At 45.4% G+C, this 22,827-nt stretch overlaps 1 protein-coding gene and 1 long non-coding RNA gene across 2 annotated transcripts in view; one reads left to right on the top strand and one right to left on the bottom strand.

The window, feature by feature from the left end:
* Positions 1-1,590: 1,590 nt before the first annotated feature.
* LOC139227532 (uncharacterized) lies at positions 1,591-22,628 on the bottom strand. The gene is made up of 3 exons (XR_011587438.1): positions 22,578-22,628; positions 6,774-6,839; positions 1,591-2,390 (listed from the first exon to the last, which is right to left on the bottom strand). It is a non-coding gene; the product is annotated as an uncharacterized lncRNA (long non-coding RNA).
* A 50-nt stretch (positions 22,629-22,678) lies between these two features.
* The window catches only part of mns1 (meiosis-specific nuclear structural 1), a 34,224-nt gene continuing 34,075 nt past the window's right edge, over positions 22,679-22,827 (top strand). The window contains exon 1 of the mRNA XM_070858336.1: positions 22,679-22,801. Coding sequence (XP_070714437.1) covers positions 22,799-22,801 — 3 coding nt within the window. The 5' untranslated portion in view covers positions 22,679-22,798. The remainder of the gene's footprint in view (positions 22,802-22,827) is intronic.

Raw genomic sequence — 22,827 nt, 5'->3', positions numbered from 1 at the left:
AAAACCTCAATGGGCCAAAAGGTGTTGTCAATATCCCATTCCAGGTCCACCTCTAAGAATGTAATAAAAGTAACACCCTGCAGGCCAATCTGCGCAAAACGATGGAGGGAAATTACAGGGATCTGTGCTGGTTGATTGCTCTTTGGCAATCCCATGCTTTACCAAAGGAGGCTCTAAGAGAAGGAGAGGCCACAAGCCCGAGAACTGCTCACGTGCGCCAGCCGTTTGTCCGATCAGGATTGGGTACCAGCGTTTTTGCTGTACAACTAATGTGTTGTATTCTGTCTTAAACTCTGACTAAACACAAGATACTATCCAGATTGGTTTACAAAGAACCTGATTATTAAAGTGACCAGAGATAGCCTGAAAATGCCATTTCCAACAATGTGTTCATCGACTCGCTCAAGGTGACTGCCAGCACTTCGTAGATTTAATCCTTATTTTCAGGAAGATACTCAGAGTATCTTGAGCTACGACTTCCTAAGTATCTATAAGTTTCCATGCTGGTTGACTTTCAAACCCGTTAGCCAAAGTTATGATGATTTTTGACATTACTTTGCCAGGCTGCTGATGGTACATGCCATAGCAATAATCTGCTTCTTCCTTCAGGAGGAAAATATGTACATGGATCATCTTTATCTGCAGTGAGCACAGCTCCCCTTGAGTGAATGTAGAGTGCTATTCACATTAAAACCATTGAGTTTCAAGTTTGCTTGCTGAAGCAGAAGTAGGATTTTGGGAATGGAGAGCTGGTAAAATGGTATCTGCTGTTTTCATTGTGGAAAATTTATGGAGAAAGCTTCTGCTTCAGTGAAGTTAAATAAGAGCCTCCAGATTCTGTGGATCTTGAATGCAGCACTTTTATCATGGCTGCTTCTAGTGATTGTAATTCCTTCCTGAATATCATGTACTATTGTTCCATTGTTAGAACAGCACAAAATTCCATAAGGACATAAAACTATTTGAGGATCAGTGCAGATTTAATAATGGACTGTTTCTGGCACATTGAACAATACCATGAAGCATTTCATGGTTTAGTCCCTACTTGAAGGACAACGCAAGAGTCTCTTGCTTCCTCTAATTGTATAGTTTCCAACTAATACTTGCTTCTTTTGTTTCTACTTGGGTATTAATCAGCAGAAAAAACACCTTCACAAACAAAAGGGAAGATTTTTGTAGTGGAATGCATGAGGATACATCCATTTATATTTTCAGTCCAGATATATGCCTGATTACAGTTTTGCGGAATGTCTATATTAATAGGCAAAGCATATTATAAACTACATAAAATAAAGAAGGGACATTTTACGGCCTGTGCCAAATTTTCCTGCAACAGATGTTGTATGTAATTCTGACTTGGCTGAACCCAGTCTAAACTGTGCAAACTGGCAAAGCATTTTTAAAGAAAATTGTGGCAACAGCTCACGTCTCAGAGAAGAAATTGGGTTAAATATTTTGTGGTGTGAGAAATGATGGTACATTTGTTCCAGTTTTGTACTGATGTTTCCATTTTCTGTGATGACATATTACAAGTATGAGCTTTACTTTGTATAAAAACATCAGTTTAATACATGAAATATTTTGAATGAAAGTAAGCAGGATCAGGATGAAACTCACTGGTTGCAAGCTGTATACAAATTACAAAACTCCTTCATATGTTGTTCCAAGATATTATCCTAGAACATTATTTTGGGCCGGATTTATGGTAATAGTAACAGTGAGGCTAACACGCTCACCTTTATTATGGGATAAATCGGACACCAGCTTCTGGCATCCACACATGCACAGTAAAAAGCAGAAATCCAGAAGTTTACTCTGTAAAATTTACTCTGCTCCTTTACAAGCTTCGCTACACTGGTACCTCACCGATAGACTCAGCATTGAAATACAGGAAACTCTCATTTATCCGGATACGAATGTAATGGAAAACCCGCCGTAATGGAATTTAAAACAACTGTCACACACGTCCCCCAAACTCGAGAAAACATGAAGAAAATAGGCAAACCTAATGGAAAGTGTGTGCTGCTTTTGGACAATTGCAGAGCACACCCACAGGAGTCAAAATTAGTGTCTAGTTGTGGCAACATCTTTGCATGCTATTTGCCCCCAATGTGAGCTCGCTCATTCAACCTATGGATCAGGGTGTCATACAAAACTTCAAGTGGCACTATAGGAATAACTTCATGCGCACATTGATTAATAGCGATCAATCAATCTCTGATTTCCAGAGAGCATACAATATTAAAGATGCCATCTATGCATGCTCGCTGGTATGGAGAGAAGTAAAAAACGCAACATTGATGAGGTGTTGGTGCAAGTTGTAGCCCAATGTCATATTCGAAGACAGTGCTTCTGATGATGAAGAATTCGAAGGGCTAATAAAAAACAGGCTGTAAAAGAAATAGTGGAGATTGTCAGCAGTGCACACGAAACAAACGCACTTAAATCCTTAGCAGAAGAAGACATTGTTAAGTGGATAGATGTTGACATCGAAACAGATGTAACACAAACTTACACCGACGAGGAACTTATCAGCATAGTCACCAATAAAGGCAAATCTGATGAAGATATGAGCGATTCAGACAATAAAATTGAAGAAAAACAAAAAAAGATTTCACTGCTGAAGAAGCAATGAAATATGTCAGTTTTTTTTTTAGGAGAATTCTCATTTTACTTCTCATGAGGTTCTGCAAACTCATATCATCCACAACATTTTAATTAAGAGGAAAATGAATTCATTTAAAGAAGCAGATATAAGATCACTATTTTAAAAATCAATCTCAGTTTTAACAGAATAAAATAATTTTTCATTTTGAATTGTTATGAATCAATTTTCATTTATTTTATTACGTTCACATGGAAACATAGAGAAACATAGAAAATAGGTGCAGGAGTAGGCCATTCGGCCCTTCTAGCCTGCACCGCCATTCAATAAGATCATGGCTGATCATTCCTTCAGTACCCCTTTCCTGCTTTCTCTCCATACCCCTTGATCCCCTTAACCTTAAGGGCCATATCGAACTCCCTCTTGAATATATCTAATGAACTGGCATCAACAACTCACTGCGGCAGGGAATTCCACAGGTCAACAACTCTCTGAGTGAAGAAGTTTCTCCTCATATCAGTCCTAAATGGCCTACCCCTTATCCTAAGACTATGTCCCCTGGTTCTGGACTTCCCCAACATCGAGAACATTCTTCCCGCATCTAACCTGTCTAGTCCTGTCAGAATCTTATACGTTTCCTTAAGATCCCCTCTCATCCTTCTAAACGCCAGTGAATAAAGGCCCAGTTAATCCAGTCTCTCCTCATATGACAGCCCAGCCATCCCTGGAATCAGTCTGGTGAACCTTCGCTGCACTCCCTCAATAGCAAGAACGTCCTTCCTCAGACTAGGAGACCAAAACTGAACACAATATTCCAGGTGAGGCCTCACTAAGGCCCTGTACAACTGCAGTAAGACCTCCCTGCTCCTATACTCAAATCCCCTAGCTATGAAGGCCAACATGCCATTTGCCTTCTTCACCACCTGCTGTACCTGCGTGCCCACTTTCAGTGACTGATGAACCATGACACCCAGGTCTCGTTGCACCTCCCCTTTTTCTAGTCTGCCGCCATTCAGATAATATTCTGCCTTTGTGTTTTTGCCCCCAAAATGGATAACCTCAAATTTATCTACATTATACTGCATCTGCCATGTATTTGCCCACTTACCTAATCTGTTCAAGTCATCCTGCAGCCTCTTAGCATCCTCCTCACAGCTCAGTTTAGTGTCATCCGCAAACTTGGAGATATTACACTCTATTCCTTCATCCAAATCGTTAATGTATATTGTAAAGAGCTGGGGTCCCAGCACTGAGCCCTGCAGCACCCTACTAGTAACTGCCTGCCATTCTGAAAAGGATCCGTTTATCCCAACTCTCTGCTTCCTGTCTGCCAACCAGTTCTCTATCCACGTCAGTACATTACCCCCAATACCATGCGCTTTGATTTTGTACACCAATCTCTTGTGCGGGACCTTGTCAAAAGCCTTTGAAAGTCCAAATACAGCACATCCACTGGTTCTCCCTTGTCCACTCTACTAGTTATATCCTCAAAAAATTCCAGAAGATTCATCAAGCATGATTTCCCTTTCATAAATCCATGCTGACTCGGTCTGATCCTGTCACTGCTTTCCAAATGGGCTGCTATTTCATCCTTAAAGATTGATTCCAACATTTTCCCCACTGCTGATGTCAGGCTAAACGGTCTATAATTACCCGCTTTCTCTCCCTCCTTTTTTAAAAAGTGGCGTTACATTAGCTACCCTCCAGTCCATAGGAACTGATCCAGAGTCATTAGATTGTTTGAAAATGATCACCAATGCATCCACTATTTCTAGGACCACTTCCTTAAGTACTCTGGGATGCAGACTATCAGAACCCGGGGATTTATCGGCCTTTAATCCCATCAATTTCCCTAACACAATTTCCCGCCTAATAAGGATATCTTTCAGTTCCTCATTCTCACTAGACCCACTGTCCCCTAGTACATTCGGAAAGTTATTTGTATCTTCCTTTGTGAAGACAGAACCGAAATATTGGTTCAATTGGTCTGCCATTTCTTTGTTCCGCATTATAAATTCACCTGAATCCGACTGCAACGGACCTATGTTTGTCTTTACTAATCTTTTTCTCTTCACATATTTATAGAAGCTTTTGCAGTCAGTTTTTATGTTCCCTGCAAGCTTCCTCTCGTATTCTATTTTCCCCTTCTTAATTAAACCCTTAGTCCTCCTCTGTTGAATTCTAAATTTCTCCCAGTCCTCAGGATTGTTGCTTTTTCTAGCCAATTTATATGCCTCTTCCTTGGTTTTAACACTATCCTTAATTTCCCTTGTTAGCCATGGTTGAGCCACCTTCCCAGTTTTATTTTTACTCCAGTCAGGGATGTACAATTATTGAAGTTCATCCATGTGATCTTTAAATGTTTGCCATTGCTTATCCACCGTCAACCCTTTAAGTATCCTCTGCCAGTCTATTCTAGCCAATTCACACCTCATACCATCGAAGTTACCTTTCCTTAAGTTCAGGACCCTAGTTTCTGAATTAACTTTGTCACTCTCCATCTTAATAAGGAATTCTACCATATTATGGTCACTTTTCCCCAAAGGGACTCGCATAACAAGATTGCTAATTAATCCCTTCTCATTACACATCACCCAGTCGAAGATGGCCAGCTCCCTCGTTGGTTCCTCGACATACTGGTCTAGAAAACCATCCCTAATACACTCCAGGAAATCCTCCTCCACCGCATTGCTACCAGTTAGGTTAGCCCAATCTATATGTAGATTAAAGTAGCCCATGATTACTGCTGTACCTTTATTGCACACATCCCTTATTTCTTGTTTGATGCTGTCCCCAACCTCACTACTACTATTTGGTGGTCTATACACAACTCCCACTAGCGTTTTATGCCCTTTGGAATTCCGCAGCTCCACCTATACCGATTCCACATCATCCAAGCTAATGTCCCTCCTTACAATTGCATTTATTTCCTCTTTAACCAGCAACGCCACCCCGCCTCCTTTTCCTTTCTGTCTATCCTTCCTAAGTGCTGAATAACCCTGGATGTTGAGTTCCCAGCCTTGGTCACCCTGGAGCCATGTCTCAGTGATGCCAATCACATCGTATCCGTTAACTGCTATCTGTGCAGTTAATTCATCCACCTTATTCCGAATACTCCTCGCATTGAGGCACAGAGCCTTCAGGCTTGTCTTTTTAACACACTTTGCCCCTTTTGAATCTTGCTGTAATGTGGCCCTTTTTGCTTTTTGCCTTGGGTTTCTCTGCCCTCCACTTTTACTATTCTCCTTTCTATTTTTTGCTTCTGCCCCCCTTCTATTTCCCTCTGTCTCCCTTCATAGGTTCCCATCCCCCTGCCATATTAGTTTAATTCCTCCCCAACAGCACTAGCAAACACTCCCCCTAGGACATTGGTTCCGGTCCTGCCTAGGTGCAGACCGTCCGGTTTGTACTGGTCCCACCTCCCCCCAGAACTGGTTCCAATGTCCCAAGAATTTGAATCCCTCCCTGCTGCACCACTCCTCAAGCCATGTATTCATCTGAGCTATCCTGCGATTCCTACTCTGACTAGCACGTGGCACTGGTAGCAATTCTGAGATTACTACTTTTGAGGTCCTACTTTTTAATTTAACTCCTAGCTCCCTAATTCATCTTGTAAAACCTCATCGCGTTTTTTACCTATATCGTTGGTACCTATATGCATCACGACAACTGGCTGTTCACCCTCCCTTTTCAGAATGTCCTGCACCCGCTCCGAGACATCCTTGACCCTTGCACCAGGGAGGCAACATATCATCCTGGAGTCTCAGTTGCGGCCACAGAAACGCCTATCTATTCCCCTTACAATTGAATCTCCTATCACTATTGCTCTCCCACTCTTTTTCCTGCCCTCCTGTGCAGCAGAGACACCCACGGTGCCATGAACTTGGCTTATGCTGCTCTCCCCTGATGAGTCATCCCCCTCAACAGTACCCAAAGCGGTGTATCTGTTTTGCAGCAGGATGATCGCAGGGGACTCCTGCACTACTTTCCCTGCACTGCTCTTCCTGTTGGTCTTCCATTCCCGATCTGGCTGTGGACCCTTTACCTGTGGTAAGACCAACTCACTAAACGTGCTATTCACGTCATTCTCAGCATCGAAATAACATGAACTAAATCTGCGTGGGTGGTTCTATCACCTTCCAATATTAGCTTTAAAATGTAAACTCACCCTATCGGAGAATTCCTTTACCCGGAATTGCCGAATCCCCGAGTGATCCGGATAAACAAGAGTTTCCTGTACATGTAAGAGCATAAAGTTGCTGAACTTACTCACTAAACACGCCTGAAAAAGTTAGGGCTTGTTCATTCATGTGTAAGTGAATTTTTAACGGTGTGATAAGTCTTAATTCCTGCCAAACAACCTGTCTGGCACTGAAAATTAACTTTTAATTAAGTGTGGAGTCTCATTCCTTCAGATTTAAATTATTGTTGGAGACTTTTTTTAAATTACATTTTTTTTTACTTTTTCTTTCTGTCTCTTTTCTCTCCCTCTCTTAATCCCATCTTTCTTTTCGTCTCTTTATTTCATTTTCTGAACATGATTTTACATTGAATTAAATACTCTAACTTACACTTCCTGGTTTAAACTTTGCATGTCTCAGTGAGGATTCTTCAATCTGATTGTTTGAAGAGCACAGGTTCCAGATCCCCTGTAGAAGGCCCCCGATGGCAGCAAGTTGCCACTCAAAAGCCCACGAAAAGTCTGTGGGTAGCTGTAAGGATAATGAATGGCGAGTGCCGTTCGTTCGCCGCTGACCGCAAAATCTAAGCCTTTGATTTCCTTTGGCCCGCTCCCTGCAATATGATGTAATTATATACTTAGGCAACCACCCCCAACAATGGTAGGATGTAAAGAAGCATGTCTGTGGGGAATTAATGAGCATCCACAGCTTAGAAGTCAAGAAGGTGCCTAGTACCTTCCTATGTGGTTGAGTTTGGGAACTCAGTATTAGAGGGGATCAGGGGATCAAAACTGCATCTCACCACACCAAGGTGCTGCATATTGGAATTCCACTCTGCTTTGCTGTTATGCTGCAGGGGAATAGGATCAGGGTGGCCAATGGAATCTTGGCCTTTATTGCAAAGGGGATGGAGTATAAAAGCAGGGATGTCTTACTACAGTTATACAGTGTATTGGTGAGGCCACACCTGGAATACTGCATGCAGTTTTGGTTTCCATATTTACAAAAGGATACACTTGCTTTGGAAGCAGTTCAGAGAAGGTTCACTAGGTTGATTCCGGAGATGAGAGGGTTGACATGAGGAAGGGTTGAGTAATTTGGGCCTCTACTCATTGGAATTCAGAAGAATGAGAGGTGATCTTATCAAAACATATAAGATTATGTGGGGGCTTGACAAGGTGGATGCAGAGAGGATGTTTCCACTGATGGGGAAGACTAGAACTAGAGGGCATAATCTTAGAATAAGGGGCCGCCCATTTAAAACTGAGATGAAGAGAAATTTCTTCTCTCAGAGGGTTGTAAATCTGTGGAATTCGCTGCCTCAGAGAGGTGGAAACTGGGACATTGAATAAATTTGACAGAAATAGACAGTTTCTTAAACGATAAGGGGATAAGGGGTTATGGGGAAGTGGACCTGAGTCCATGATTGGATCAGCCATGATCATATTAAATGGCGGAGCAGGCTCGAGGGGCCGTATGGCCTACTCCTGCTCCTATTTCTTATGTTCTTATTAATATGTATTGTTATGCTGATAATGCAATTGTTGGATCCCATGTAATATAGTTCCAAGGGAGTATAATGATGACTTGAAGCCTGACACTGTCCAGATTAATTTCAAATTTGTATGTATAAAACATTAAAAAAAAATCTGCAGTGTAGTATTATTAGGAAAAAAAATTCATTTGATCCAGCCTTGTTCTGTATTATTTACTAAATGGTATAAGGTTATGAATCTTAAGAGTTTTGCACAAAATATTTTATGAAACTCTAACATTGTCCATTTCACAAGTTACAATTCAGCACTATGGGCATAAACTAATAAGATTAATTGACTTTACTTTAATTTGTTGAGTGTTGTTTTGTGATAATAATGCTCCTTTAAGCATCAATTAGTTTAAATCAAAAGAGTGATGTAGTGTGATCATTCATTTGCTGGAAACATTAAGGCTTATTAGCATAACTGTGCCCCGTGGGACTCGATGTAACACAAGTGAAAAATTGCCATTATTAATGTTAAAAAAGAAAAGTTTATTGTGATAATTCAACTTATTCTGCAGGCTACATTATACACAGGCCGGTTTTACGATCTACAAAACAATGAGTGACTGTAATTGCTTCGTGAGCATTACATGTTCTCTATATTACGCACAGATATTTAAACATTACAGAAGAGATATCTACCCACAATGCTTATCACTGTTGTATATACTTAAACCAATATTGTGTTACTGAGTAAGTCTACTGGAGACTCAAAAGCAATTCTCTCAGATTATTACATGGACATAATTCATCACATCAATAGAATATGTTTGCAGATCCCAAGTGATGTAATAGTATAAAACATTAAGTAAATAATATTCATAAATTATTAGTTGTTAAACAGGCATTAATGACCATTAAATTCTAGAATCCTCAAAGCGTAAATTAAATTTCAAAAGCAGAAATCTAGACTGCTTTTTAAAAAAAAATCTTCTGCTCTCTGTTTTATGTTAATTTCTTCTCCTTAGTTCCCCATGTACTATGCATTATTCTCTATCTGAGACGACAAGCAATAAACCAGCTCCCAGGCCTTCAATACATCGCTGTCTGTTTTTTTAGCAGGTGATTGTGAATGACTGGAGGGGACTCACTGACAAACTTTTCCTTCAATTCTCTCCCCCACCATTTCCTCAGTATTTACCTCTGAGCCCTGACTACTTGAACAACATTGGTAACTTGGCATGGGTAGAATCATAGACAAGAACTGATCTCTTGCACTCTGTACATGGCTGGGAGATGAAAATTTGTACAGGTGATTTACATTTTTTCTTTAAATTGAGAAACTAAGATGAATGATCCCACAGTGCTGGACACCACCAAGGTTGGAAAGATTAAAAGAGAAGATAAGGGAAGTAGTGATTAGGTGATGCCAAGCTTGGATTTAGAAGCCATTATATTAAAGGAGGAAGAAAAGTTGAAGGGAATAAAAAGCACCACAGTTTGATGTCTTGGGAATGAGTTGGAGTAGTGGACTATGCCATTATTTTTGATTTCAGCACAGTGATGTCATGTAGAGAAGGATGATTGTGTCGTATAGTGTAGTTGGAGCTCAAAAGGAACAGGAAAGGAAACTTCAGAGGTATTGATAAAATAGAGAAAGACAAGAATGAGTGTGATGGATAGAAAGAGGCTCGAAGCTAGAGATCAGAGAGGGACTGATTATCGAGTGGCAAGCTTTTTCTTGTATCATATCCAAGAGATGTGCTCGAACAGCCTCTCCAGATGTGAAGCATTCTTAAAGTATTGGGTAGGCTTGTGCTTTATAAAGAGTTAAGCCGACACTATCAAGGCTCACACATGAAATAATGGCCACTTGGGTGAGCGTCCAGAAGGTTCCTGATGCCTGTTGAGTCATTTACCAGCAAAAAGTCAGTGGATTCATGAGAGAATATGGCAGGAGGTAGGGATGGGGTGGGCAGTAGATTGGAAAAAGAAAAAAAAGAGTTTAGAATTATTTAAGGCAAAATAAATGTATGACACAAAAGAGGGAATTAAGGTTCTTGGAAGCAGTTTTAGAAATGGAAGAGTTCCACTGAGATCAGAAGAGATAGTGTTGTTAGGAATGTAACTAGATGAAGAAAGACTCAGGATGAAGTCAGCAAGGGTAAGACATGGTAGCTGTCGGTTAAACTAATGAGGGGAAACTGTACCTTTGAAGACTTGAAAGAAAAAAGATTTGCATTGCTCATTGAGAGGACCGGAGCTTGTGAGCACTGAGGGTGCAGAATCTGAAGGAACTAGTAGAAATCAGTAAATTTTATTGGGCAGAATGTATTTAGCTGAAAATGTTCCAGCTCTAAAATGATGTGAAACCTCTGATGTCAGGAAATTTTACTGGAGTATTATGGTTAAAAGAAATTACTAAAGAAAAACAATTGCTGCATCAATGAGTTAAAAATATATATTTTAGCGCATGAAATAATACTTTATTCATACTGGTGGATCTTCTGTGGTGTTACTCTACTGTGAGTTGAATGATATACTAGGATCAATTCTGCATTCCTATGCTTCTATTTGGGAAACCTTGTTCAGAGGGAACATGGGCCAGAAATGGAGCAACAATGGTGTAACCTGCACTCCCTGTGAACAGGTAGTAGGAGGGTAATATACAATGTACTATTCTGCTGCTAATGTGAAATTACATCCCTTTCAGGCCACAATGTCTAATTGCTATTAAGTGAATACAGGTGAGGTCAACATTTAATTGTAGATTGGAAAGTGTTGCGAATTTCAGGCTCCAGGTCAGCATATGGCTTTTTTAAAAAAGATTGTTTTGCATCTGGAACGAAGTGTGACACTTTAAAATGTGACGTTGGTGTCTGACATCTTGGGGGTGAAATTATTTACCGTCAGTCACGTATAACATGTTGATAACGAATTGGCAGTCCGTTTTACACATGCCAAATTTTATTTTCCATTGACTTCAATGAAAAAAAATCTGGGTGCTGGAAGGGGTTCTGGGGAGTGTTGTATCTTGGGTGTCTCTCTCTGGGCTTCTGCCCTCACAGTTTATGCCTGGTCTGTGAGGTACCCGGAGTGTTGCAAGAGCACTCCTGGAGAGACTGTGTCCACAGCTTATGAAGGGGGTTTTGAGACTCGTGCGTCCCCACAGCTTATGCCTAGCCTGTGAGGCACCTGTGAGTGTCAAACACTCCTAACCCCTTTCTTTCCTAGCCTGTGGCATACAGTTGAGCATTTTCAAGGTGCTCCTGGCTTTCCTTACACTGTTCTGACACAAGACTCACGATCAGGAGATGTAATACAACAGAACTGAGACGAGGCAATTCCAAGAGGAACTTTAAGCTTCCAATTTATTTGACAAGATGTATCTCAACAAACAGCAATACATCAACAAAACAATCTCCCTAAATCCCACTAAACGGACACAACGAAAATTTTTACACAAGTTTAACAGCAGTGCAATGCCCAACCTCCCACCTTCCTGATCTAACTGAGTTGGGAGTTCTGGGGACCAGAGATTATACTCACCATAGCCTTTACAGTCTTTCCAGGTCAAAACGCGGTTTCGGGGTTTGCTTTTTGCTATCTTCAGGATCTTGAAGTTACTTTTTTGGTTGTGATTTTCTTGGAAACTTGGTTGTTGTTGCTGTGGATCTACCGGAGTCCAGCTCTCAGGGGAAGATCCTTGTGGAAAAAGAAAAGGTTCAGTCTCCAGTAGCGAATGGAGGCTGAACTGATGCCGTCTCGGGATGGTAGTTTGCTTCTTCTGTCTTCGGTGTCTTTGGACACTGGTCTTCCTTCTGTGTCAAAAGGCTAACTGCTTGCTGGAACACGAAAACGGGGCAGAAACCCCTTCTTCTATCCAGTTATCCAGCCAGACTTTCGTGCTGAAATAAATCCTTCCCATTGGTGGGCTTGTGATTTTTGAAAAATGCAGCAGTGTTGGATTTCGCGGGGGGATTTCCACTGGCCATCCCTTATGTTAACCTAATCAAGGGTTGGCAGGGTGTGGGCCTCCTTTAGCCATTGTGTAGGCCCTCGGTTTGTTTTGGGTTCCCTAGTTTTCTTAAGGCCGGCATAATATCCCTCCATAGTGTAAATGTGGGGAAGACAATAGCCTGGTATCGGTGATGAGTCAGTCCCGAGTTTTCGAGCAAGGGCACTCCCATTGGCTTGGTGTCCCTTGCTTCAGGCTGCCTCTGTCCCACCATTGGCCCTCCGGTGTCTTCCCCTGTCCAATCACTGCCCTGCCAAGGCCAAACCGTCTCGGTTTCAATCCACATCTGGTTCTGGGTTCCCTGTTCCTTCCAGGATACTGGCCTGCTGCAGCATAGACAGATCCGACAGCTCTTTTTCTTCTGGGTAAAATGAGGGGTTTTCTTCCTCCCCTACATAATAGTGAAAAATTTGTCTCCAATTTGCTACTAGTCATTTTGTGCTACTGGCACTGAGCAATTTCACCTCCCCCCCCCAGTGTCGATATATGATGTGTGAAATCTGGAGTATGATGGATGAACATTAGGCACAAGATTATATACTAGCAGATCTCCTGGTGGTACTGTAAAGGATAAGTTACAAGATTGATGAGATGTGGAAGTGGGGGAGGGGTGCACAACTCTACTGAAAGAACTTCAAATTAAGTTTGTAAGAGATCAGAAAATGCATCACCTTCAGGAAAGGGGAGAAGAAAGGAGACAACATGAAAAAGTCTCGAAATTTAAATCCCACAAACATTCATGTAATTTACAGTGCATTTGTTGTCAACTTGTCTCAATTGGCAGTGCTCTGTCTTCTAACTCAGTTGGTCATGGGTTCTGTTATGTATGTGAACCTAACCTATGTGTCAGACCTGTGGGAGACCTATGGGTCACCTATGTACCCTGGAGCAAGCAGGTATAAAAGGCAGCCCACCATGCTGCTGTCTCACTTTGGAGTTATATTAAAGAGATCAAGTTCACAATGGTTTGAACTTACAACACAGTCTCGTGGAGTTATTCTGAACTTAACAATTGGCGACGAGTTACAGATCACAAACTTTCACGCGGAAATAGCTGCCATTGATATTCTTGAGAGATTTGTTGAGGGTGATGATTGGGAAGCCTTCGTTGAGCGTCTCGACCAGTACTTCATGGCAAACAAGCTGGACACGGCTGAGACGGAGACCAAGCGCAGGGCGATTCTCTTCACTGTATGTGGGTCGTCGGTATATGGCCTCCTCAAAAATTTACTGGTCCCAGACAACCCAACGGACAAGACTTACACAGAGCTGTGTGCGCTGGCTCAGGAACACCTCCAGCCGAAAAAGAGCATCTTAATGGTCAGGTATCGCTTTTACACGCACTATTGCTCCGAGGGCCAGAACGTGGCGAGTTCTATCGCCGACCTAAGACGCCTTGCGGGACAGTGCAAATTTGCAGGATCTTAGGAGGAGATGTTGCGGGACTTTTTTGTGCTCGGACACGAGGTCATCCTTCACAAACTACTGTCTGCCGAATCCTTAGATCTGAGCAAGGCCATCACGACAGCCCAGGCCTTCATAACCACGAGCAACAACACAAAACAGATATCTTCACAGAATCGAAGCTCATCGGCAAGTACTGTGCATAAAATAATGCCTTCAGCAGGCAGAACTGTCCATGGTAGGGCCCATACGACCACAGAGGCCAGGCTTAGGGTGACTCAGAGGCCGCTGTGGAATGGTAATGCGAATCCATTAACACTATGCTGGCGCTGCGGGGGCAGTCACAGAGCCCATCAATGTCGATTCAAGCACTATGTGTGCAAGGGTTGTGGAACAATGGGGCACCTCCAGCGAATATGCAAATGACCTCTGACTCACGACGTGGCAGAGTCAGCAGAGAACGACTGATTCAGTGCGGATTACACTGAACAAGCAGGAGAGGCAACTTAATCAGAGAATGAAGAGGGAGTGCATGGGGTACATAGCTTCACCACCAAAATCCCTCCGATAATGTTAAAAGTTAAACTTAACGGCATTCAAGTGTCCATGGGGGCGAGTCAATCGATTATGAGCCAGAAGGCTTTTGAGAAACTGTGGGGCAACAAGGCATAGAGGCTAAAACACTAAAGAACTCATAACCTGTTATCGGCAGTGTGGCAGTGAAAGTATCGTATGACTGAATAGGGCATGACTTACCACTATGGATTGTACCAGGCGATGGCCCAACGCTGTTTGGCAGGAGCTGGCTAGGCAAGATCCGGTGGAACTGGGACGACATCAAAGCAGTGTCTTCGGTGAATGACGCCCCGTGCGCCCAGGTGCTAAACAAATTCTCGCCGTTATTTGAGCCAGGCATCGGCAACTTCACAAGCGCCAAAGTGCAGATCCATCTTGTCTCTGGGGCATGGCCTGTTCATCACAAGGCCAGAGCAGTCCCATATATGATGCGAGAGAAAGTCGAAATTGAGCTGTACAGACTTCAATGAGAGGGAATCATATCGCCAGTCGAGTTCAACAAGTGGGCCAGTCCAATCGTGCCGGAACTAAAGAGCGATGGGACGGTCACAATCTGCGGGGACGACAAGATGACGATCAACCGAGTCTTGTTACAGGACCAGTACCCACTACGCAAAGCGGAGGACTTATTTGCAACGCTAGCAGGGGGAAAGTCGTTCACCAAGCTAGACCTAACCTCTGCTTACATGACACAGGAGCTGGCTGAACCATCAAAGAAGTTGATGTGCATCAACACGCACAAAGGACTGTTCGTGTACCACAGATGCCCCTTTGGGATTCGCTTGGCTGCAGCCATCTTCCAGAGGAACATGGAGAGTCTGCTGAAATCGGTTCCATGCACCGTGGTGTTCCAAGACGACATATTGATCACTGGTTGCAACACCACCGAATACTTGCACAACCTGGAAGAGGTTCTAAAGTGACTGGACAGAGTGGGACTCAGGCTGAATCGCTCCAAGTGTTTTTTCCTGGCGTAAGAGGTCGAATTTCTGGGGAGGAAGATCGCAGCAGATGGCATCAGATCCACGGACTCCAAGACGGAGGCCATCAAGAAAGCACCCAGACCACAGAATGTGACGGAGCTGCGTACATTCCTGGGACGCCTCAACTATTTAGGTAACTTTCTACCGGGGTTGAGCACACTGTTGGAGCCCTTGCATCTATTGCTACACAAGGGTGACGACTGGGTTTGGGGAAAATCGCAACAGACAGCCTTTAAAAAGGTCAGAAATCTGCTATGCTCTAACAAGCTACTTGTATTGTATGACCCATGTAAACATTTAGTACTAGCATGTGATGCATCATCGTACGGGGTCGGTTGTGTGTTACAACAAGCAAATGTGTCAGGCAAACTGCAAGCGGTGGTATTGTGTACGTAGGCACTCTGTTAATGACCCCACGAGGCAGTGGTATAGCACTTGAACTGTATAGACTATAGTCCTTTATTGCAGCTCCTAGAGTGAGGACACCAAGAGGTGAGCTCCATTTTATACTGGGTTACCTGCAGTGTACAGGTGACCCTTAGGTCTCCAGCAGCAGCACCCTTTGGTGTACAGGTAAGGTATATGCAAGGTGAAGGTACATTCAGGTCTAGCGTTCAGTACATCATTGCATCATTGGCATGCATACATAACAACACTCCCGCTGAGCCTTTTCCAAGTCTTTATTGCTATGATCTGGGGAGGTGATCAGTAGTGGGCTGTGGGAGGTTGTGGTGAGGGTTGTGTGGGTGCCAGGTGTGATCCCTGTGCTTGAGGCTGGCCTCATACATTTCCCCCCCCCCTCACATACAGACCATGTGGGTGTCACTGTTGGAGGATTCCTCAGTGGTGGAGCCAGTGCAATGGGTAGGGTACATACACTGTAGAGTGGGTCAGTAGTGGTGTTTGGTGGTGGGCAGGGCCACAGGACCGTGTGGGTTCCTTGTCCTCCATTGGTGGTGGAAGTCTGATCATCCCAGGGACTGCCAGGAAAGCTGGAGGGTACTGGCCTCTCGCTACTGGTGCTGGCCCTGGTAGCCAGGGGGTGTAGGGCCAATATGGGGGAGGTTGCCAGTTGTGGTGGCTGTGCTGCCCATTGACTGCTGTCCCTGCAGTGGGTCTGCTCCCACTGGGTGTGTGTGAGCCCTTCCTGAGGCATCACATTTGTCCCAAAAGTCCAGGCTGCATGGTTAGGTAGCCCGCTGGACCTGGGGGTCTCCCACGGGTGGGATACCTCTGACATTTACACTGCACCTGTAGAACCTGGTGTCCTTTAACAGTCTACCTTGTGCATTCATGACACATTGGCTCCGATCATACATAGTCGACGACACTGTTATCTCTCTTTACATTATTACTTTCAACACTTACATCACTTTCTTGGTTACATTTGTCATATTAAAATTTCTATCATCATCATTTAACAGTACAAACTTGTTCTTAACATCACTTCCACAAGCATTCATTAAATTTTTTTCATCAGTTACTCAGGCATCACAATTCAACGTTACATTAGCATACCTGCATTCGCTAACCGCACTTTTAACTTTAAAGTCCTTGGCATCTTTAGAGTGAATTGTCCCTTTAATTTCTTTGGGCTACTGGTCTCCTTTAAGGGGACCTTCCAATCCGGTTCGCCGCTCGGTGCCATGTGTCACTCCTCCAACGCTGCCCCTCATGGTATGGTCGCGGCCATTTTGATTTTAGGTTCTTTGCCTCGTGGTGCGGCCGTCATTTTCTCGTTCTCCTCAAGGTGGGTCGCGGTGATCTTTTTCTTCTCAGGTTTGGACACAAATGTTGGGAATCCACCTTTTTCGCCGATCTTCTTCCCTCGGAGTCCTGCCACAGCCCGGCAGGTGAGGTCTGGACGTTCGGTTGGGTGATCTCGCCACGGTGTTATGCAGTCGTCACCGCGCAGTCAAGCTGGACGGTAGGATTTCTAGGTGCAGCAATGGATCCAAGTTTGGGGCTGCGTGGGATGTCGATTGCTGGAGCCCGGAGGCCGTCGTTGCTTTGACCGACTTGGACCTGCTTCATCCAACTTCTTCCCAGCAGCGTTGGACCATCGCCGGCAACAATCCACAGGGGAAGCTTGTTCATCACGCCGCCCTGGAAGACCTGGACGTCCACGCTGCCAATGACTGGGATTTTGCCTTTGGTGTAGGTGAGCAGCTTTGCCTGGACAGTAGACAGTTTTGGTCATTTGGCGGGATTGGTCCAAAGTTTTTTTAAAGGTCGTCTGGCTCATCAAAGACTGGCTCGCCCCTGTGTCGATCTCCATCAAACTGGAACTCCGCTGATGTCTACTTCCATCTTCCACGGGGAACTCTCAGTGGAGCAGGTGTAAATTCCATACTCTACTTCCAGGGGTTGAGCAGCTTCGTCTTCATCAGTGTCGGAGCCCAGGTGATCAGCCAACTCTTCAGCGACGCAGTGAGTAAAGCTTTTTCTGCACATTCTCTGAAGGTGACCTTTCGCGTTGCAGCCTTTGCAGGTATAGTCTTTGTAGTGGCACTGGTGGGCCCTGTGGTTTCCTCCACAGCGCCAGCATGGGGCTAGCCAGTTGGCCCCATGTGACGGACTCAGGGTTGTGGGACTCGGGGCCGCATTTCTGCCTTTGAAAGTCGCCATTCTGTTCACTGCGCTCGTTGGTTTAGAGTCCTGGGTGTGGGTCATCATTCTCTTGGAGTCGTCAACCAAAATCATGTAGGCCTGGCTCACTTTAATTGTCTTCTGCAGGGTGACTGTGATGTCCGCAGGGAGCGGTTTGTGGAGGAGGCCCTCATGGCCGATTCCGATAATGAATATGTCCCTTAGTGCTTTGGTGAGGTGATCGCTAAAATCACACGATGCAGCCAACCTTCTTAAATCTGTAGCATACTTAGCAATTTCTTGGCCTTTGGGTTGCCAGTGAGTGTAAAACCAGTGCCTGGCTGTGAGGATGCTTTCTTTAGATTTTAGTTGCTCTTGTATTAAGGTTACGCATTCCCCATAGCTCTTGGTTGTTGTGTTCGCTGGGGCTAGCAAGTCCCTGACAAGGCCATGGATAGTGGGCCCACAACTACTAAGCAGGATAGCCCTGCGCTTGTTCGCCAGCGTGGCCGGTGAGTCCCCATCCAGGTCGTTGGTAATGAATAAGTGTTCTAACCTTTCCACGAAGGCGTCCCAATCTTCCCCATCGGTGAATTGTTGGAAGTTGCTGAGATTAGACATGTTGTGCGTGGAATTCGTGACCTCGTCACCAGTACTGTAATCGTTTATTGCAGCTCCTAGAGTGAGGACACCAAGAGGTGAGCTCCCTTTTATACTGGGTTACCTGCAGTGTACAGGTGACCCTTAGGTCTCCAGCAGCAGTACCCTCTGGTGTACAGGTATGGTATATACAGGGTGAAGGTACATTCAGGTCTAGCGTTCAGTACATCATTACATCATTGGCATGCATACAAAACAGATGGCATATGCGTCCAAGAGTTTATCCAAGGCTGAAAGAGCCTACAGTATGGTTGAGAAAGAAGTGTTGGCTTGTGGATATGGGGTTAAGAAAATGCACCAATATCTATTTGGCCTCCGGTTCGAGCTCGAAACCAACCACTGCTCACCTCACTGCTCTCAGAAAGCAAAGGTATCAACATCAATGCTTCGTCCGGCATCTAGAGATGGGCACTAACATTGTCTGCTTATGACTATGTAATCCGCCACAGCCCAGGCACTGAGAACTGCGCTGACACTCTCAGTTGGCTGCCATTGCCCACCACCTGGGTGGAAATGGCGCAACCCGCAGACTTGCTTCTAGTAATGGATACTTTCGAGAGCGAGGGGTCACCTGTCACGGCTCGCCAGATCTGGACCTGGACTAGCCAAGACCCCGTGCATTAGTAAAAAGTTGCATCCTCAATGGGAGCTGGTCGGCAGTTCCCAGGGAAATATAAGGTGAAATCAAGCCATTTCACCGACGCAAGGATGAATAGTCCATCCAATCAGATTGTCTCCTATGGGGGAATCACGTGATCTTGCCCAAAAGAGGCAGGGAAACGTTTATATGTTTATATGCGACCTACACAGTACCCACCCAGGCATAGTCATGATGAAGGCTATCACCAGGTCCCACGTCTGGTGGCCCGGCATTGACTCCGAATTGGAGTCATGCGTACACCAATGCAACACTTGCTCACAGTTGAGCAACACACCCAGGGAGGCCCCCCTAAGCCTGTGGTCATGACCCTCCAAGCCGTGGTCCAGGGTCCATGTAGATTTTGCTGGCCCCTTTCTAGGGAAGTGTTTCTCGTAGCAGTGGACGTTTACTCAAAATGGATTGAATGTATAATAATGTCATCATTTACGTCCACTGCCACCATTGAAAGCCTTAGGGCCATGTTCGCCACGCATGGTTTGCCCGACGTCCTTGTCAGTGACAATGGACCATGTTTCACCAGCTCAGAATTCAACGAGTTCATGACCTGCAGTGGCATTAAGCATGTCAGGTCTGTCCCATTTAAGCCCACATCCAACAGCGAAGTGGAACGGGCAGTCCAAACCATCATGCAAAGCTTGAAACGCAAAACGGACGGCTCCTTGCAGACCCGGTTACCCAGGGTCCTGCTCAGCTACCGGACGCGCCCCCACTCGCTCACTGGGGTTCCCCCTTCAGAATTGTTAATGAAGAGAGCACTCAAAACCAGGCTCTCCTTAGTCCACCCAGATCTCAATGATCACATAGAAACCCGGCGGCACAGGCATAACGTGTACCATGATCGCGTGGCGGCATTGCAGGACATTGAGGTTAATAATCCGGTGTTTGTTCTAAATTACGGTCACGGTCCCAAGTGGATTGCTGGCACTGTCTATTCCCCTCCTTGGGTAAGAGTGTTGTTGTAAAATTGCTGAATGGACAAACGTGCAGAAAGCACCTGGATCAGACCAAACTGTGATTCACGGACAACCAAGAACAGTTTGAAGAAGACCCTACCATCTACGATCCACCAACACACACCCAACCAGCAATTGACCTCGCTGTCAACGACGAGGATGAACACACCATGCCCGACAGTCTAATCAGACCAGCCGTGCTGCCATGCAGCAATGATCCAACCAACTGACCCAGTCCAGGATTTCAATTCAGGTGATTGACCCGGGAACGCAGAGCGCCAGATCGCTTCAACCTGTAAATAACTTGTACTTGAGACTTTGGGGGAGGCGGGGGAAGTGATGTTATGTATGTGAACCTAACCTATGTGTCAGACTTGCCACTAGGGGGCACACCTGTGGGAGACCTATGGGTCACCTGGAACAAGCAGGTATAAAAGGCAGCCCACCATACTGCTGCCTCACTTTGGAGTTATATTAAAGAGACCAAGGTCACAATGGTTTGAGCTTACAACACAGGCTCTTGGAGTTACTCTAAACTTAACAGGTTCGATGTCCACTCCAGAACTTGAACACATATTCTCGGCTGACATTTCAGTGCAAACTAAGGTAATGCTGTATTGTTACAGATGCGGTATTTTCAAAGAGTTGTTAAACGGAGGCCCTGCCTGCCTGCTCAGGTGGATGTAAAAGATTCCATGAAGAGTTGGAGAGTTTCTCATAGGAGAAGGAATAGGCTATTTAGCCCCTCGAGCCTGTTCCGCCATTCAATGACTGATACGGTCAATAGCTGATCTGTAAACTAACTCCTTTGCCCCATATCTCTTAATAACTTTGGTTAACAAAAATCTATCAATTTCAGATTTAAAATTAACAATTGATCTAGCATCAACTGCTGTTTGCAGAAGAGTTCCAAACTTCTTCCACCCTTTGTGTGTAGAAGTGTTTCCTAATTTCTCTGCTGAAAGGTCTGGCTCTAATTTTTAGACTATACCCCCTAGTCCGAGAATCCCCAACCAGCGGAAATAGTTTCTCTCTATCGACCTTCTCAGGATGTCCTGCTCTATGTTTATCCCTTATCCAACATCACCAAAACAGATTAATGATCATTCGTCTCATTGCTGTCCGTGGGACCTTGCTGTTTCCAAACTGGTTGCTGCTTGGGCCATACAACCACAGTGTTACTACAGCCCTGTAGACCATGAGCTTGGTGGTAGGTTTGAGAGTGTTGAGCTCTTCGAAGCTCAACGCTGCCAGCATGAAGAGATCAGGAACAGGCAGCAGAAGGAGCGTGCGTCAAATCAGTCCGCCCCATCCCGCCCCGCCCCCATCCCTGATGAATATCTGTCCCACCTATGACAGGATCTGTGGCTCTCGTGTTGGACTGTCCAGCCACCAAAGAACTCACTTTAGGAGTGGAAGCACGTATTCCTCGATTCCAAGGGACTGCCTATGATGATGATGACAACCACAGTGACTGTACTTCAAATAAAGCAATCCATTGGCTTGAGGATGTGACAGGTGTGTATAAAGGCAAATTCTTTCTTCAAAATTATAAGGGGACGTGTGTTGAACTGAAATTTAAATATTTAAATTGTACAATATCATTGTGTCTGCCACTGAAACGCCCCAGTAACTGCCCCCAAAGGAAGTGGAGTGTGGGAAATTGCACTCCGCTTCCATTGAGGGGTGGTAAGGCCAATTCTGCGGCGGGAGCAGGACTTCCACGCTGGGGGCTAAAATTCCTGGCCCCAGAAGGTTATCGCCCCCAAGATGGGAGTCTGTGCGGGGAGGTAGAGGGAAGTGGTGGGGAGACGGGGGGCGGGGGATGGAGGGGAGAGTGGTGGAGGTGGGGGGGGAAACCCAGGGCGGGGGACGGGAGTGGGCCACATTGCAGCGGAGGTCTGCGGAGGGAGGGGAAGGCGACGTGTGTTGGAGGGGCAGGTCTGGGGGCTCTGTGCCTCGGTGGTGGGGGGGGGGGGGGCGGGGAAAGTGTTCGGAGTGGGGTGGACGGGTTGACTGCGCAGATGGCGGTTGGTGCATGTGGTGTGATTGGCGCCGCGTGCGTGTGGCTCCGGGGTGGCCGGGGCTGGGGGCTCGACATCCGGGGGTGTTCGGCATTTGGGAAGGATTCTGATGGGACGGAGCGGGTTGGGTGCGGGGGGGGGTGTTCCTGGTTTTGGGTGGGTCCAGGTCCGGAGCCGGGGGTGGGGGGGCACGGTATTGGGGTAGGGGCTGGGCTGTTTGGGGCTGGGATGGGGAGAGACTTCTTCACTCGGGGAGTTGTTGACCTGTGGGGTTCCCTGCTGCAGAGTTGTTGATGCCAGTTCATTGGATGTGTTCGGGAGGGAGTTGCGGCTGGGGTGGGGGGTGGTGATCAGCCATGATCTTATTGAATGGCGGTGCAGGCTCGAAGGGCCGACTCCTGCACCTATTTTCTATGTTTCTATGTTTTATGTTTCAGACTCACCTCTTCCCAGAAACTTCTGTTGAATCGCGTTGCCAGGTTGCCAAGGCGCGCGAAAGGTCGAATGTCGCTCACTGCCAATCAGAGCGGCTGTTATTAAGCGGTGAAGAAAGGCGCCGAGCGGCGGCGTTTCCAGGGTAACGGATAGGTGGGGGATCGTCCAACTGCTTCCAGCTGCCGCAATTACACCTCACAATATTATCGTTGATATTGTTGCTGTAAAGATGGTAAGTGCCGCAGGGCGAGCTCCCCG

Source organism: Pristiophorus japonicus, chromosome 17, assembly GCF_044704955.1.
Source record: "Pristiophorus japonicus isolate sPriJap1 chromosome 17, sPriJap1.hap1, whole genome shotgun sequence".
NCBI classification, from domain to species: domain Eukaryota; kingdom Metazoa; phylum Chordata; class Chondrichthyes; family Pristiophoridae; genus Pristiophorus; species Pristiophorus japonicus.
The sequence above is the reverse complement of the archived record's forward strand: the minus strand, read 5'-3'. Positions and strand labels throughout refer to the sequence as shown.